The sequence below is a fragment of the Aspergillus brasiliensis genome, assembly GCF_001889945.1.
Source record: "Aspergillus brasiliensis CBS 101740 unplaced genomic scaffold ASPBRscaffold_2, whole genome shotgun sequence".
Lineage (NCBI taxonomy): Eukaryota > Fungi > Ascomycota > Eurotiomycetes > Eurotiales > Aspergillaceae > Aspergillus > Aspergillus brasiliensis.
The window spans coordinates 334,433-351,405 of record NW_027137443.1 but is presented as its reverse complement, the minus strand read 5'-3'; the positions used below and the strand labels follow the sequence as shown (position 1 = coordinate 351,405).

The following is a 16,973-nucleotide window of genomic DNA, read 5'->3' as shown; positions in this document are numbered from 1 at the left end:
GTACTAACAATATCAGGAAGATGAAAATAGTCGCTCTCGGCCTAATGGGCCTACAGTGCGTGGCGAGCATGCGGTTCGCCATGTACGTTGATGAGTGAGTACCAACAACAACACCCCCATACTACTATCTCCTCGTATACGCAACTAACAAACAATCGGGATCTAGATACCACACAAGTGGCCTTCCCGGCGCCAACCAAACCGAAGGTATCACGCACGCTATTATGGCTTTCGCTCAGTCGACGCTATTCAACTCCAACTCTCCCCCACAGTTTACTCCCTTCGAGTCTGTCTCCACCATGCGCAGTCGCTTCAGCCCGGGGACGAAGCTCATGATCGCCATCGGCGGATGGGGCGATAGCTCGGGGTTCTCGACAGCCGCGAAAGACGAGAATTCTCGCAACCAGTATGCGAAGAACGTAGCGGCCATGGTGAATCAGGTTGGTTTCGATGGTGTCGGTATGTCTCAAACCATTCCATACCCTCGCAACTACTAACCAAAATGTATAGACATAGATTGGGAATACCCCGGCGGTAACGGCCAAGACTACAAGACAACACCAAACAGTGCCAAAGTGTCGGAAATAACTACCTACCCCTTATTCCTCCAAGCGCTACGGAACGCCCTCGGCCCCAACAAGCTCCTTTCTATCGCGGTCCCCGGAAAAAAGGAAGATATGATCGCTTTCACCAGTACCACAGGCCCACAGATCTGGCCCTCGGTCGACATGGTGAACATCATGTCATACGATCTTATGAATCGGCGGAATAATGTCACTATGCACCATACTTCTGTCGTGGACTCATTCAACACTGTGCAGGCGTATCGGGATATTGGCCTTCCTGCTAATAAGACCAATCTGGGAATGGCGTATTATGCCAAGTGGTTTGAGACCGATCCCAGCGACGAGAAGGAGTGCGAGGATCAGCCGATTGGGTGCAAGGTTGTCGTTATGGAAAATGCCGATGGCACTGATAACGGGAAAAGTGGGAGCTTGACGTTTGAAAAGAGTGTGATGAGTGCACCTCCGGCTAATCTGAGGACGAGTACGGATGGCACGTGTGGGTTTGATAAGGGGACGAAGTGTCCCGCTGGAAGTTGTTGTAGTCAATATGGAAACTGGTATGTCCAAGCCCCTCTTACCCGCCATGTGAATGGTGTATGCTAATATATGTTGCCGATGTAGCGGAACTGGCAACGACTTCTGCCAAGCAGGCTGTCTATCCGACTACGGAACATGCCAGGGCATCTCGATTACGGATTCGTGGCGGCGCGCACAAACGAACGGCAAGTTGGACAATGTCATGGGTGGACAGTACTATTTTGATGATCAGGTCAACGTGTTCTGGACGTGGGATACGGCCGACATGATTGCGCGCAAGTTTACCGACATTGTGGATAAGCTGGAACTGGGAGGCGTCATGGCGTGGAGTTTGGGAGAAGATTCGCTGGCTTGGGAGCATTTGGGAGCCATGCAGGAGGGTGTTGCTGCCAGGTAGTAGAATTCTCCCTTCAATTGGGAGTTTGGAGATGGATGGAGTGTTCAGTGGATCGGAGTTACGAGGGAGTGGTGTATTTGATAGTAGTAGTATTGATTGGACCGCATTATGCATATGTCCGTTTCTATCCAGTCACTCGCTGTAAAGCAGTAGTATGTGTATATCAATGCAAAATGTCCATCACATCAGAAAGAACCATGCATGTATGCCATAGATGATCCGAACCGATGACCATGCTTTAAAACACCCCGAACGCCATAAGCCAAACAACGGCAATAAAACAACCAGGGTATCACTCATGCCTCATATCCCGTGTACGGAGCAATCCCAAATAACTCTCAGAGAGGGAAAGAAAAAAAAAAAAAGAAAAAAAAAAAAAAAAAAAAAAAAAAGAGAAGACCACACACATAACCCCGAAAACAACAAACTTCTACCAAAGAAAACACCCCACACTTCAGAACATCAGCTAGATGATAACCCTTGTCCCTGCCCTTGGCCCCCAGACAAAGGGATTTGATAATCTAGCCCTTTCTCCTCCCACTCTGTCAATAGACGAGATACCTCTTTGAAGGACACCGGCTTCGTAAGGAATAGATTCACGCCTGAGGTCAGGGCCTCTGATTCATCACGCGAACTGCTCAGTCCCGTTAATGCGATGATGACGGCTGGTTTGCATGTTGCGCCGCGCTCTTTTTCGAGGGCGCGAATGGCGCGCGTGGCTTCGAAGCCGTTCATTACGGGCATGGACATGTCTGTATCATTCTGTTATTAGTATGCTTGAGGAGAGTATTGATGGGGTGGTTGTAGAAGGACTAACCCATGAAGATAAGGTCGTAGCCCTGTTGGGCCCGTTCGACTGCGTCGACGGCTAATTTGCCGTTCTCGGCGGAGTCGAGGGCGGCGAGATTCCGCTTTTTCATGAATGTGAGCATCAGGTTCAGGTTGATGCTGTTGTCGTCGACTACTAGGACGCGGGCACGTCGCTCGGTTTCGGTTTGAGTTATCATGGGTTGTTTGAAGGGTGATGGCGCGCGGATAGGAAGAGGCGAGTTGATGGTGTAGAGGGGTGCATCCATGCCATCGGAGTCCTGGGAACGAGGGTACTCGGCTGATGAGGTCGAGCCAGAGCTGGTGGTCATATCTGGGGCCAGCTCGGACCCGTCAGTTGTGATTTCGAATAGCTTCTCTCCGGGCGAAAGGTCGCCTCCGGAGGAGATAGTACATTGTCGGGGCCGCTCAGGGAGCTCGATGGTATCTGGGGCTGTGTTGCTATACTGCGTATCGAGACATCGGCGGAGACTGCGAGCGAGCTTGTGTGGTCCACATGGGCGTCGAACGATGGTTACCCCACTGGCCAAAGATGCCCATTGTGCACGCGCAGTCGTGTAGTCGACGGATTTGTTGCAGAGAATCAAGAGGGAAGGGAGAGCCGCGTCGCTGGTTGGCCTCATGCCCTCCAACAAGCTCTGCTCCTCTGCCAGAATCACATCCACGGGCGTTCCCGACGGCCACGAAACAAGCTCGAGGCCGTACCAGTCGACCAAGTACCGCGAATAGATGGACCACAGGGGATGAGAAGCAGCGTCGGCGGGATCCACGCCAAGGATGGCGGCGCGTCGGCCGACGTGGGACTCGCGGAGCAGACGGCATTCCGTTAACATCTCCTGCTCTTTGGTAGATGGCGACACGGGGCGGACGGGTTCTTCGAGCTCCAGTTCCGGACCCGGCCGCACAAGGGGCAACGAGACCTTGACAATCGTTCCCTCTCCCGGCCGGCTGTGAATGTTGATGCTGCCCTTCAGCGCCTTGACGAGGCTCCGGACGATCGAGAGACCTAGGCCCGTGCCGACTGCCAGCGTGTCCTCCTGAGCAAAAGGCGTGTACAGGCGGCCACGCAAGAACTCCTCTGAGATACCTTTACCGGTGTCGGACACCGTCAGAGTTACTAGTTCTTCGACTCCATTCCGACGCACGCGGCTTTCTGATGCCTCCGTGACTTCCAGGCGCAGCGACACGCGACCGCTTTGCGTATATTTCATGGCGTTGCCGAAGACGTTCATGACAATCCGTCGCAGAGCTCCGGGCTGTGTTTGATAAACCCAGTCGTTGTGAGCGATGTCCATGACCACCTCGACTTCAGAGCGGGACTTCGGATTTGGTTCTTTGTCGGATTGGGTCTGGCCCTGCTGAGCAAGCGGCAAGACAACGGGCTGGTCGTAAGGGGCTGCGGATCGTTGACCATATGCATGACCCAGGCACACGCCTTCTACCACCTCTTCGGCCAGAAGGGCCAAGTCAGTCGCCACGTAAGTGTCCAAGTGGGCAGAAAACCGGTCCATGCTCTTGACGTCGGTGGACGATGTCTTGTTCCGCTTCAAACTGCGATATGTCCGTTCCAGCGAAACGATCTTGCTGTAATCGAGTACCTGGTTCATTGTATCCAACAAGGTGCGTCCACACGCATTGATGGTCTCCAGGAGAGAGCCTTGAAACTCATCCAAGTTCGTTCCGTTCAGAAACTCGGCGGCTGCCAGAATACCGTGTAGCGGACTGCGCAACTCGTGTCTGAAGAAGGTTAGTATTGAATGGAACACGCTGGAAGATCCAACTTACGAGATACTGCCGATGAAGTCGCCCTTTTGCCGGTCGGAAATGAGCGACTCAACCCGGTTACACTCAGCCATTATGGAGGAGCCAAATCCCAGGATTGAACTGAGCTCCACAGACGAGCTAAAGACGCGCGTCTCTTCCGTATTCCAGCAGAAGCACCCAGCAAACCATTGAGAATTGGCGGAATTCCACAACGGCACAAAAAGAACCTGGGTGGCATTGGGAAAGTAGAGATTTAGCATGGAGTTCTCCATGGACTTCCACTTCTTCGGGCCTTTGCCCATCTCCGGCCCCTTCGGCGCACGCGGCCGACTCTGCCGAGGGGTCTCGTCGTCGGAGCTGGAAATCACACCGTCTCGATGGAACGACCACAGTTTCCCCTTGCTGTAGCGTCGCAGGAGCTGGTGCAGAAACGAGCTGTCGAGATTTGCGGCAGGGTAGAGCACCTTGGAGCCTGGCCCCGGCGCGAACGGCTCATCGTTGGTGGAAATGGCCAGAACCGGCGCGGGAGTGTTGCCTTCCACCGAGCCATCGCTGCCAGTATCCGTGTCCAGCATCGGACTGTTGCTGTTCTCCACGAAGATAACACCACCATTGGTACCCAGTTCCAAACTCTCCCGAATTAGGTTCGCCGCTCGTCGGAACGCCCACGTGTGTCCCTGTGACTCGTCCACCCCTTTCAGTTCCTTCTGACGGCTACCGGACCACCAGTCAGGTAGCGGCGTGTCAGGACCCGACGACACGGCTTGGTCGGCTTTGTAGTCAGACGCAGAGCTAAAGGAGCGGGCGTCGGTGCTGTGTGAGCGTTTCGACGGCATATCAAAGCTGTTAAAGGATCCCACGGACAAGTGGTTGGCCCTTTGGCTCGACGACGGCGGAGAGCTGGGTGCGGCGGCAGAACTGCCGGCTAACGACGGATGAGAGGCATCGACGAAGCTGGAGCTGCCCTCGACAAAGCAGCTGAGACCGCGCGATAATCGAGCTGCACGACGACCTTCGGACGCCTGGCGGCTGACTTTCAAGTAGTCCATGATCAAGTCCGCCAACGACCCCAGGGTCTCCTTCTCCACCTCGTCCAACCCATTGTGTGGTTGGGTATCCAGAACGAAAAAGCAGCCGATGTTGATGTTGGTTTCGGTCGTCAACGGGGTACCGGCGTAGAAACGGAAACCTGGCTCGCCCTGCACGAATTGGAGACGCTTGTAGCGATCATCCTCGCGCAGGTCGTTGACCACCAGGAAGTTATGTTGGCCCTTTTCTCGGTTGTTCGGCGGGAGCGCAACAGTAGCCTGCAACGAAGGACGCAATACATTGTTGAGTAACCGGTCTACGCACTTTTCTGACGAACAGGTACCCACCTTGCACATACTCCAGGCGTTGGCGGACATGGAAGGACAGCCGTTCCAGATGCCATCGCCGGCGGCCTCGTAGTCACTGACTTTGCCAGTGCGAGTGCTTTGGGCCAGAATGAATTGCGACTGGCGATCTGAAACACTTACATACCCATTGAGTCAGTACGGCAAGGGCGATAGATGTCGACGATGATGCAGTTGGAGTCGTACCTGATCAACACGCGCTCAACATTGAGACGCAAAGCTGCCAGCTGCGCGAAAGACTTTAGAGTCGCATTAGGGTCACCCAAAACCAGAGCCTCGGGCACTAGTCCCGCCGAGGTTGGACCGATGGCGGGACCGAACTGCGATTGCGAGCATAACGATGGAGATGGCGGAGGTAAAGAGGGGTCTGAGATAGTAGGTGGTGGTGGTGTGTTGTCGTCGGACGAAATACTTTGATAGCGATCCTGGTAACTGAATGACCGCTCGGGCTGGAAATAGCGATAGAGCTCGCGCACCCTCCGACCCGTGCTATGATCATCGTCCCTCGGCGGAGGGGAAGTGAGCTCCATGGTGGAGGAGAGAGTGGGACTTGAAGAGGGGAAAGGAAAAGAGGATAGAGGGACGATGGAGATGGGGAGAGAAAGGGAGGATCGATTTAGATGGAAGATAGTCAAGCGATGGCGTCGATTGCCTTACGCATCCATGCTGTTCTGAGTGGGGACTGGGAGATGGTGGCTGGCTCGATTGGAATAGAGTGTGGCGAAAAATGCTGGCGGGGATGAAAGGGAGGTAGAAAGGACGAAGGGAGGAAGAAGTAGTAGCAGCAAGAAAAAGAAGAAGAAACAGCAAGAGAAGAGGTCGGGGGAAAAAGAAGAGAAAAGAGAGGGAGAAAAGGCTCTGAAACAAGGTTGGCAAAGCGAGCAGTTTAATATCAAGGACTGCGTGCAGGAGAGGGCGAAAAGTGCGTCTGTAAATCGGGCAGAGCCAGCGTCGTAGTAGATGGCAGCCGTGGAAGCGGTAATAGTGCCGGTCCACGCTCATCCACAATAAAAGGGTTTTTAACACAGAAGTTGGTCCCAGATTCAACGCCTTCCGGGAGAGCGTCGTCAGTCAGTGATCAGTACCTGGGGGAGTCATCCCGTGGCAACCGAGCAGAGAGAGACAAGGTGGCAAGCGACAGAGACAGAGAAAGGCCATGGCAGACTGGATCAGAATGATGGACGAATGCCCCGACGAATGAGATTGCGTGGACTGGATCGGGATGCCAACTCCACCAGTTACCCAAGGGAGTAAGGGCTAGTCCAAATGGATAAGTACTGGGAAGGACCACGGGCGGTCTAATTATCCTTCTCAATCCTCATAGGCATACAGAACACAACTTGTTGCGTGCCTCTGGTTCAGACAGCCTCCCGTAACCGAAGCGCATCCATCCGAGCCGTGATTTCAGACAGATTTCAGGTTGATTTCAGCCTGTCCGGTACCTCATCGTGATTGGTCAGTTACCACATTGCAATACCGGTTTTGCTGTTTGACGCTAAACTCAATGCAGCTGGTCAAGGGGTCTGTAGTGGATCCTGATTGGTCCTAAATCCCCCATTTCCGGGTTGGGAAGCCACCAGTCAGGGGCCATTCTTGCCGTGTCGGGTCATTCCTCAGGTGTCGAGGTACGTAGTTAGTAGTAAGTAGTTACTACTAGTAACTATCGGACTAATTATCCTGTGCGGATTTGCTCAGCCGCTGCAGCAGGTCTACACACTAATGAGATGGCAAACCAAAATAAGGCATTCACTAGTGATGCCCCCCGTCTGTTCTCTGACGTCGTGGGGCGCACCATGATCGACATGGGCTGCAGCTGGTGCCCGTTCAGACTTCAGCCACCAATTCATCTCGCGGGACCTGCAAAATGGCCGTGACTAAGCGGTCTAGAATCCGGATTGGGCGGGGGAGATGTGTGGCTTCCTGAAAGTGGGCTCACGGTGGATGGAGAACTTTGAGATCCTTACTTCAGGATGGGGACGGGATCATATTAATTGAAATTAAATCAAGTGATTGTGCGATGTGTAAGGATGGCAGTGTCGGTGGTCCGAAAAAAATATCCACACAACCACTCCGGTATTCATGAACCAAATGACCTGCAGGGTACAATTACTCATTGTGGGTGCTGTATGACATTCCGTCTCCTCCCATCTCCTCCGTCCCTTGACATCAAAACCGGTCTCCGCGGGAGGCCCTGAGCCACCCCCCGCAGGGCAGGCTTACACAGGAAAATGGGGCTCGATGGCGGCATGACAGCTCCAATCGTCAGCAAATAGTCAATTATATGTGCGATCTAATATAGATAGGTATCATGATACAGCCCCGATCTACACTCCAAAATCAAGCATCATCCGATCCATCCCTCCAATGGGGGCCCGACCCGGCTACTCGGCCCTCTAGAATCGTTCCATCAGGCGCATCCGCACCGTCCACATCCGGGCCCGTTTGCCATAAATGTACATGGGAATCGAAAACAATAGACAGCCCAGCTGGATCACGCCCAGCGCAATAAACACCAACCGGGATCCCTCCGCATCCAACCAATCAACAATGAACAGCGAAAAGATCAGCCCATGAAAGACATCTGCATCAATCGTTAGTGTGCGGATCCAGATCGCCTGGGAATGCTATGTTGGGTGCAACTTACTCTTACTCCAGTTCAAGGTCACCAATGCCTCCCCTGCGTACTGGCGGTAGCTGTCGACGCAGAAAGTGATGGATGTCGTGCTTCCCAGGCAGCATCCAAATGAGATGATTCCGAAGAAGATCGTGGGTACAATCCAAGCATCCTTCTCCTGGGCACTCCATCCGAAACCCATCAGTCCAATGGTCGTCGTAATGGCAATGGGGATCGCCATCACCAGCCGGAACTCTGGCTCGTAAACGCCCCCGTTGCGTCGGGTCATGAATTGGACAATGATGTCGGATACTTTACCCGCCACAGCGGTCCCGAGCAGGCCCCCTACAAAGGGCGAGATGTAAATGAGACCCGTCTGCAGCGCGGTGAAGTTGTAAGTGTCTCGCTTCTCATAGATGGTGGCAACCGACTCGGACAGCACAATGAGCCAGCCGACAGACAAGGCATACACTACCGTCGACCACAGCACAGAGGGATATGCGAAGAGAATGAATGGCCGCACCGCGACGCGTAGCCAGTTGTCATGAGCAATCCGGCCATTCCACGGGCGGAGATAGTAAGTAAATGGGATAGGCGGCTGATCCCGGAGTCGGTTGGTGTACCGAGCCGCCGACGTGATCGGCGGACCCGGATCCAGCGACTCACTACGACTCGGGGAGATCGCCGCTTCCCGGGCGGCTTCAATGTCGTGTGGGTGAATATGTGCCAACGCCGGAGGATGAAGGAGCCCGTCAGCCTTCTCAGGGTCTTCGCTTGGCGTTGACCCAGTGGCGGGACGCTCCGGTGTAGACGAAATAGGAGCCTGGCCAGCCGGCTCCTCCTCCACCTTCTCCGAGATGGTCTCTGGTGCCTCGTCATGGTCATCCACAAACCCAACATGGCCCTTCTTGAGCTTCTTCGGCTCTAGGGAGCTGGGGTGATCTTCCGGTGGGCTCTCCTCCAGGCGATGAGCGTGAGGCGGTCGACCGCGCAATCCATGGGACATAATATTCGACACGCTACGGTAGAAGCTGGGGCGCTTGTGAGCCTTGCGTGGCCGAGGCGTGCGATCCCAGAAAGTCTCCGGGACAAAGAAGAAAAGAAGGGCGAGGCACGCGCCAACGACGATCGCAACAATCCAGAAAACCCAGCGCCAACCCAGGCTCCCGATAATAGCTGCACTCACTAGGGGGATGAGGTTCTTGCCTCCTAGAAGTAGGAGGGTATAGATACCGACCCGGTACGCCCGTTCGTGCAGAAAGTAGATCTCGGCGATAGTGGCAGAGGGAAGGCACTCGACCGGGCTGACTGCAATGCCCTGGAAAATACGAGCAATGACCAAGCTGGGATAGTTTGGCGACAGCGCACACCAGACCGCCGAAAGAATGAAGAGGGTCGCTCCGAGAAGATACACCGGCCGCTTTCCATACAGAATAGCGGTTGGAGACATGATCACCGACCCAATCCCGAGACCCAACATGTACAACCCCGTCGTATATGCGACCTTCTGGGTGGTCACATCATACGCATCCGCTACTTGGCTGAAACCAGCAGCAAGGATTGGAGTCATACCGCCCCCCATCAGGCAATAGAACCCCAATGACACCAGAGCTGCATCTCGGCGCCATACGGGCCAGTTGAGAGGGTCGTTCACCGAATCATCAGGCTGAGGCTCCAAGACTATGTTGCCATCCGGGGTTTTCTTTTTCTGCTGGCGCACACGAGAGGCACGAGAAGAGGATCTGGACGGGGGATAGGGCGACGGCAGCGACGAGTGAGATTCGCGATGCGGTTGATGTTCCAGACCAAGAGGCTCATTCCGGTTGGAGGAAAGCAGAAGAACGGTCCCTAAATTCCCATGTCAGTATCAGCCGAATCATACAGCAACAGCAAACGATCGTCCCCCCAGCTGCAACATACCAGGCACTTCATCTGTCTCCTTATCACTCAGGATGCCGAGGGTCCTTTTGGGGCGATAAGGGCTTTCGCTCGTTGTAACGGCGGGCGTTTCAGGGGCGTTGGACCCCCGCAGGCGTTTCCACCAGCTTCTAGCTGGGTTTGACTGCTGCGCGGGGGACGCCGTGGAAGGCTCTTCTCCGGTCGCCATTGCAATGTGATCAGAGCAACGGGTCGGAGAAGGGTTCCCGCGATTGTCAAATCGAAGCTAGTAGTTATCTGCAAGATTAGCGTCTAGTTAGCTGCGACCCTGGCAATGATTTGGGGAGTGTGAAAGACGGGAAATTTTCAGGGCAGCACAAACATTCGTTGTGGGTTCCTAATCACACAGACGAAGGATGATACACACAAAGCGACCAGAAAGACTGAACAGGCCACTTGTTGGATCGAACGACGGTCAAGCAAGCCGAGGATGATATAGTATCTCCACACCTCGAAGCGACTAAGAACAATCACGGCCTGCGACGGAAAAGCAGAACCGGCAACTGCGCAGGCTCAGCAGGCAACATGGTGGGGGGTAGAGGAAGCCATATATAACCTCAGGATGCACGAAGAGATAGGCCAAAAAAATAAAGGAAAATAAAAAAAAATAAAGGAGAAATCCAAACAAACAATGATGGATGATAAAAAAGAAACACGGCGTCGAATCAGTCGGTGAGGATGGTGGGCGGGGGATCACGCGGCTGAGTGGACGATGGCGTTTTGAGGAAATTTAGGATTTGGGGGGGGTTTTGGGGGGAAAGATTTGAAGGCGATTCCCGATAAGAGCCACTGTCCAGAGAGTTTTTGGTTTAGTTTGGTTCAGGACAATTAGTGTGCTAAGTTCTAACTGCTAACTGCTAAGCTGAGAACGGGTGTCAATTCAATGTCTACTACCGGATGGGTACCTCACTGCTCCACTCTACCACCCGCGGTTGGCTGAGTACCTTTGGCGTCGCCAATGGCATTCTTGCTGCCTCAAGATGGACCAGATTTAAACTCCCCGATCGACAAGCCGGACATGCATGCGCTCACATGGGAGGTCTGGAAATCACCAGCGCATAGCTTTTTGACTCAGTCCGGCTCACTAGGGTAGATAGCTAAACTCTTAATGAGCGTACTCTGTAGTAAAATGGTGACGAAATAAGCTACTTGGGAGTGGTTGAACGAGGAAACTTTGAACCCCTCCGGAACCGTGAAATCGACGATGGCTGAGCAATTCCCATCTTTGGGGGAAGAAGGCGGCGAAACGAAACATCTGCGGTCGGGGATGCACGTGGCCTGTCGACCTGCCAAGCACGAGACGGTCCGTCTGTATGTCGACAACCTGCAAGCAGCACGCACACAACGTGGTGTGTCAGATACCCAATTCAAATTCTCCGGGAGAGAAGAATCCTCTTTCTGCTTCTTCATCAGCTCCCCCTCTCTCCCCCATTTTCGGCTGCATGCTGTGGCTTGCTTTGGTCGGCTTCTTGTGTGTTTCACACATTAATTCACCGTTTATCGCTTTGTTACTTTGGTGGGGTCTGTTTCACGAGGCGATCATCGAACGGGATCATCGGGCGCACCAGTAGGTTATCATCTGATATGTCATTCTGGATTTCACGACAACTGGCGTTGCAAGCAGCCAGGTTAATGCTGCAGCGGACTTTGTGGGGTGGGGTATGCCTAAGCTTGGTGGTGCAAACCAGACCGGGCAACCAGGATTCTACAGACGATCAGGGGAGGTGAGGCCCAAAAGGCGATAAGAAGATTGGCTTTAAGGAAGCGCTCCGACCGCACAGGATGACCAAAATGTCGTCATCGGATGCACTCTGTCTCTCTTTTCAACGTCTAGTGCAACTGTGCAAGACATAGAGGTGGATCTCGGTCGTTGTTCAGCTGGACAAACGCCCGCCTGCCCGTCCAATCATTCAGGTGTCCGGGCTGGCTCCCGGACTGGGGTACACAACTATAAGTCAAGTCTAATAAGCCGTGCAGCCTGATGGGTAGTAGCTGTAGCTCTGCACATAATGACTCTGCATCCATCTGTGCGGTGCATCAGTCAGGTTTTACAACAGAAGTGCCCTGCCACAAATAGAGGACTGTCGATATGACAGATCCTCAGGCTTGATAAGTTGATAGACGGGTGCCATGTGCATGCATGTGCTGGCCTGGCTGCCTCGGGCGCACTACTTCTAGAATCCTGCCATGGCCTCTTCTGCCAGCTCCAATACTTCCATTCACTCGCCATGGCACCTTCACCTCTCTGTATCCTCATTCCAAATTCGACCTTGGAGTCAATTCACTCCTACCGCCCACAGTGTAGCGTAGTAGTTCCGGCGTAGGAATTCCCAGCTGCTCTTCATCAACATGGAGCGCCAGATCATCTCTGTTCTTTATTTCCTGCCCGTGCAGATTCCTGTAGAGATCGCAGTTCTCTTCACAGAATATCCTGTTGACCTCCCTCAATCATCGTGACTTTACGCTCTTCGGTTCCTGCTTCTTTTACAGTTCTGCGACAACGGTTCATCCACACAATGGGCCTGTTCAAAAGCGTTCGTGGTGGTTGGAATGACTTCACGCCCACTGAACGGCGCGAAGCCGCGTGCTACATTATGGGCATCATATTGTACAAATTCGGCCTGGAGGCGTTCAATGGCTCAATTATCGCGCTCGCCACCAACCGCTATGACTACGATGCTCTTCGCACCAACACACCCCCCAAGACTTTCCAGCGCGTTGGACTGATGGTCGGCCTCAATCAAGCCTGTCAGTGTGTTGGATCAATCCTGATGGCCCCCCTGATTCGCCGCTACCCAGCTCGGTTGATCCTCATGGCAGCCATGTTGGTCTTTGGCATCTTTAGCGCCATCCTCCTGATCATAGACGCTTGTACCGGTGGCACCTTTGTCCCGGCCGCCTTCCGGACTCACCACCCACAGAACGACTTTCATTACTATGGTCGCTATAATACGGACAGCATCATCCCGATCTACTGTGTGAGTGGTCTCAGTTATGGAATGGTCGAGCTCATCCGCCGCATCATTCCCAGGGACATTGTTGGCGGTAACCTAAAGAGACTGCGTCGCCTGGACGCTCTGGTTCACATTTTCTACGAGACATCGGGTACCGCTGGCGCATTCTGCACTGCACTGGCTTTAATCCCGCATTTGGGGAACAATTACTCTTTTATCGTGACGCCCATCTGTTTTACATTGGCGGCTGTTGCCTGGTCCTTCCTGTCGGATCAGGTGTTCAAAGCTCACAAGGCGGCGGAAGCCCCCGACCAACCTTCTTACATTCGAGGAGCGCTGATGGGGATCAAGCTTTTCCTAGAGTCCATCTGGGTGGGAGCGCGGATCATCTTCACCACGCGAAAGTTCATCTGGTTGCTGCCCGGGTATTCAATTGCCTTGTATGCTCATCGCTACCTCGAGAGCGCAGTCATGCCAGCCCTTGCGCGTCGCTATTTAGGCAACGCTGCCTGGTCGCAAGTGATGGTGGGAGGGTCCAATTTTGGAGAACTGCTTGGAGCATTGTTCGTCATCTTTCTCAACAACCGCGTCCGCACCCCCATTCCTTGGCTGCGAGTCGATGCGCTCATGCTTCTCATCACATGGTACCTGCCGTTCTGGAAACCTCACCTGCATCAAGTTAGCCAGGCGTGGTTCGCTGCCATCAGCTTTGTCCCTATTTCTTTCGGCTGGGCGGCTGGGGATGTCTCGCTGGCGGCGTATATCCAGGCGACACTGACACGAATGGAGTCGACGTCGAACAATATTTCGGCGCTCGGGGCGGTCATGGCGTTCTTGTACTCTACATACATCGTCCTGTATGCCATCATTTCTCCGCTGCTGGGAACCTACATTGACCGGGTGTATATGGAGACGGGAGGTCCATTGGGAGGAGGGGACATCCACCGGGCTATTCAGAATGTGGCCAGTGTGCAGTTCAGTGTGGTTTCCTTGCTGGTTCTTGCTTCCTCGTTTGTGCCTCGGGGAGCGCTGGCAGTGAACCCAGTGGCGCTGGACGACGAGGATCTGGAGGAGGAGGACTGGGGGAACGATGTTCTGTCTTCGAGTGCGAGTGTCGTAACCTTGCCTCTATGAGTGGTGTTTCCGTCCAGGTCAGCAGTATCAGTCCGTTGTCAATATTCGACATAACAAGTACAGTAGCATATTACAAAAGTTTAATAGCTCTAATGTGAACATGCTTGAAACAAAGCTTTTCTAAGAGGACCAAAGATGACAAGTTGGTGCATTGTAGCAAAGTGTAGGTTCCTACCGGTCATACTCTGTGCTCAACAGTTCAGTCCAAGCGGATTTATTAGCGATTAAATAAAATCTGTGCACTAAAGCACTCGGGTCTACCACAAAACAACTGACAACCTGAGCGCAACTGGCTAATGTCTTCTTCCCTGACCTATAATATAACCGGCCACAACGGAAGGGAACAGTGAATGCTCTCCAGGTCATAATTTATCAGCGACCCCTCACATTTCCCCACCATCACACACCTGAACTCGCAATGTTCGTGCAATACTTGACGCATGAAATCCATCCAAACCGGCTATTCAGGATAAATTCGTGGTGGAACACCTCAGAAATTCCCGATGGGGAATTTCGAGCCACAACTAACTGAAAGCGGAAAGTTTAAGCACGCTGCATCGGGAGGTGGAGTGGATATTCTTCAGCGATAGTATCCTCTCATTCAGCATCGCATCCTCCCTGATTAGTATCTGGGGATGGTTCTTCGGTGCGACTATTACCCCACAATGCAGGCATCCGCATCCCCGCATGCCGATCAGCAGTCAATATGGCTCTGGTCGGGTATCATGGCGGCATTGCATCATCCGATTTCCTCTGGGAGTAACCCAGTTCGGTCGTTTGCGTTCAGCAAAGGGTATAAATATGTCTATTGTTCCGGCTGTGGTGAGTTGTATCAGACAAGTCTTTCTTCAGTCGCATTGTCTTCACGATGAGGTTCCTTGGGTGTCTGCCTCTCCTCGGCGCAGGGCTGACTCTGGCTCTTCCGCATGGCCAAACCAGCGCGAACAGATCCCTACTCTCCTATCCTACCAAGCCGCGTATCTTCATTATGTCGGATATTGCCAATGAACCTGATGACTCCGAGTCTCTGGTCCGATATCTTGTCTACAGTAATCAGTTTCAGAATGAAGGCATTGTGGCGGTCACTTCCACTTGGCTGAGGGACCAAGTACGTCCGGACTTGATGCTGGACACCATTGATGCCTACGCAGAGGTGGTGGATAACCTAAACAAACATGCCCCTGAGGATGCGCCGTATCCTTCGGCAGATTACATGAGAGGAATTGTGTCTCACGGTCTTCCGGTATGTCACTACCTGTGCGCTACAGACGGTGATCATGGCTAACCAGAGATCAAGGTATATGGCATGGCGGCTTTGAAGGATAACAACACCTATAGTCCCGGTGCGGAGCTCCTCGTCAAAAGCCTCACCAACACAACGTCAGGTCAGCCCCTCTGGGTCTTGTCTTGGGGTGGTGACAACGTCCTCGCCCAGGCTCTTCTGAACATCTCCCTCACCTACTCGCCCGCCGAGGCAGCATCCTTCCGCTCGAACCTGCGCGTCTACACCATCTCCGATCAGGATGACACCGGTGCTTGGATTCGCCATAACTGGCCCGAAATCCACTTTATAAACTCCATGCACGGCTTCAATCAATATGGAGTGGCGGCCTGGTCGGGAATCTCCGGCGAGATCAACTATAATTTCGATAAAGGTGGCCCAGACTCCTCGTACGTGACGCACGAGTGGCTGAAGAAGAACATCCGCATCGGACCACTCGGGGCCAAGTATCCCGACTTCGAGTATATCATGGAGGGAGACAGCCCTACGCTGCTGTATATGATCCAGAACGGGCTGGGTGACCCCGAACACCCGAGCTATGGCAGTTGGGGCGGACGGTACACGGCGGTTTGTGAAACATGTGACTGGGACAACCACTACAGCGACACGGAGGACCAGGTCATCGGCATGAACAACCAAACCTTCAAGTCCAACAAAGCGACCATTTGGCGGTGGAGAGAGGCGTACCAGAACGACTTCGCGGCGCGCATGCAGTGGACGCTGTCCGCTTCGGAGACGAACAAGACTTGGAACCACCACCCGGTGGTGGTAGTGAACGGGGCGGGCGGGTTGCATCCTGTCACTGTCAATGCGTCTGTGGGGGCGGAAATCACCTTGGATGCGGGAGAGACATATGATCCTGATGGAGATGGTCTATCCTTTCAATGGTTCCAGTATCTGGAGCCATCCACGGATAATGCGAGCACGCAAGGAAACGTAGCCGATTTGAACATCACCACCAGTGCTGGTGGGAGAGTCGCAACGGTTAAGGTTCCGACAGCGGAGGACAGCTGCAGTGAGGATGGCTGCCAATTGTTGCATTTAATTCTACGCGTGAAAGACACTGGGAACCCGCCGTTGACCACCTACCGGCGGACCCTGATCCAAGTGTCGAACAGCACTTCAGTCTAGTGATACTACAGAGAGCCCCTATTCTTAATTTCGAGACCTGTCAAATGCATGTAAAACATATTGAAGCTACACAAAAATCCATCCCGCCTGGTGACAGGCTACTCGCTGCTGCCAAGATCATCGTGTCCAGCCCTAACCAGTCAGCGCCACGGGCTGATTTGATGGATGCGGGAACACGAGGTTGTGAGTTGGGAAGAGGCTGTCCCTCCATGATCCATGCGTTCGTAGGAGGGAAAAAAAGTAATCCTCAGCCCCTCTCTTCTGCGCCTTCGGGCATCTGCTGCCTATGCATCGTCCTGTTCCGGTCATCTCATCTTGGTTTTCTTTGTTATCTCATCCAGGGGCAGTCCGTCCTTTTTTTCCCCTTCTTTCTTTGTGGCCCGCCCATCCGTCAACCTTTTTTGCCTGTCCTGCGGAACAACTTCCCCGTCTTG

General features: G+C 53.5%; 5 protein-coding genes across 5 annotated transcripts; 3 read left to right on the top strand and 2 right to left on the bottom strand.

The window, feature by feature from the left end:
• Positions 1-20: 20 nt before the first annotated feature.
• ASPBRDRAFT_51278 (uncharacterized protein) lies at positions 21-1,500 on the top strand (the record flags this gene model as incomplete). The annotated part of the gene is made up of 4 exons (XM_067626697.1): positions 21-94; positions 167-459; positions 511-1,123; positions 1,188-1,500. 4 exons carry the CDS (start codon positions 21-23, stop codon positions 1,498-1,500), a joined length of 1,293 nt encoding a protein of 430 aa, XP_067482767.1.
• Positions 1,501-1,896: 396 nt separating this feature from the next.
• On the bottom strand, positions 1,897-6,016 carry ASPBRDRAFT_61883 (putative sensor histidine kinase/response regulator; the record flags this gene model as incomplete). Its single annotated transcript, XM_067628336.1, has 4 exons — positions 1,897-2,252; positions 2,318-4,065; positions 4,114-5,565; positions 5,610-6,016. The coding sequence occupies 4 exons, from the start codon at positions 6,014-6,016 to the stop codon at positions 1,963-1,965; spliced, it is 3,897 nt and encodes a 1,298-aa protein (XP_067482766.1). The 3' UTR covers positions 1,897-1,962.
• Positions 6,017-7,879: 1,863 nt separating this feature from the next.
• Positions 7,880-10,207, bottom strand: ASPBRDRAFT_51260 (putative MFS transporter; the record flags this gene model as incomplete). Its single annotated transcript, XM_067626696.1, has 3 exons — positions 7,880-8,067; positions 8,131-9,948; positions 10,021-10,207. The coding sequence occupies 3 exons, from the start codon at positions 10,205-10,207 to the stop codon at positions 7,880-7,882; spliced, it is 2,193 nt and encodes a 730-aa protein (XP_067482765.1).
• A 2,347-nt stretch (positions 10,208-12,554) lies between these two features.
• Positions 12,555-14,126, top strand: ASPBRDRAFT_116742 (uncharacterized protein; the record flags this gene model as incomplete). The annotated part of the gene is made up of 1 exon (XM_067617012.1): positions 12,555-14,126. The coding sequence occupies one exon, from the start codon at positions 12,555-12,557 to the stop codon at positions 14,124-14,126; it is 1,572 nt and encodes a 523-aa protein (XP_067482764.1).
• Positions 14,127-14,994: 868 nt separating this feature from the next.
• Positions 14,995-16,539, top strand: ASPBRDRAFT_191743 (uncharacterized protein; the record flags this gene model as incomplete). Its single annotated transcript, XM_067620400.1, has 2 exons — positions 14,995-15,369; positions 15,424-16,539. The coding sequence occupies 2 exons, from the start codon at positions 14,995-14,997 to the stop codon at positions 16,537-16,539; spliced, it is 1,491 nt and encodes a 496-aa protein (XP_067482763.1).
• Positions 16,540-16,973: the final 434 nt, after the last annotated feature.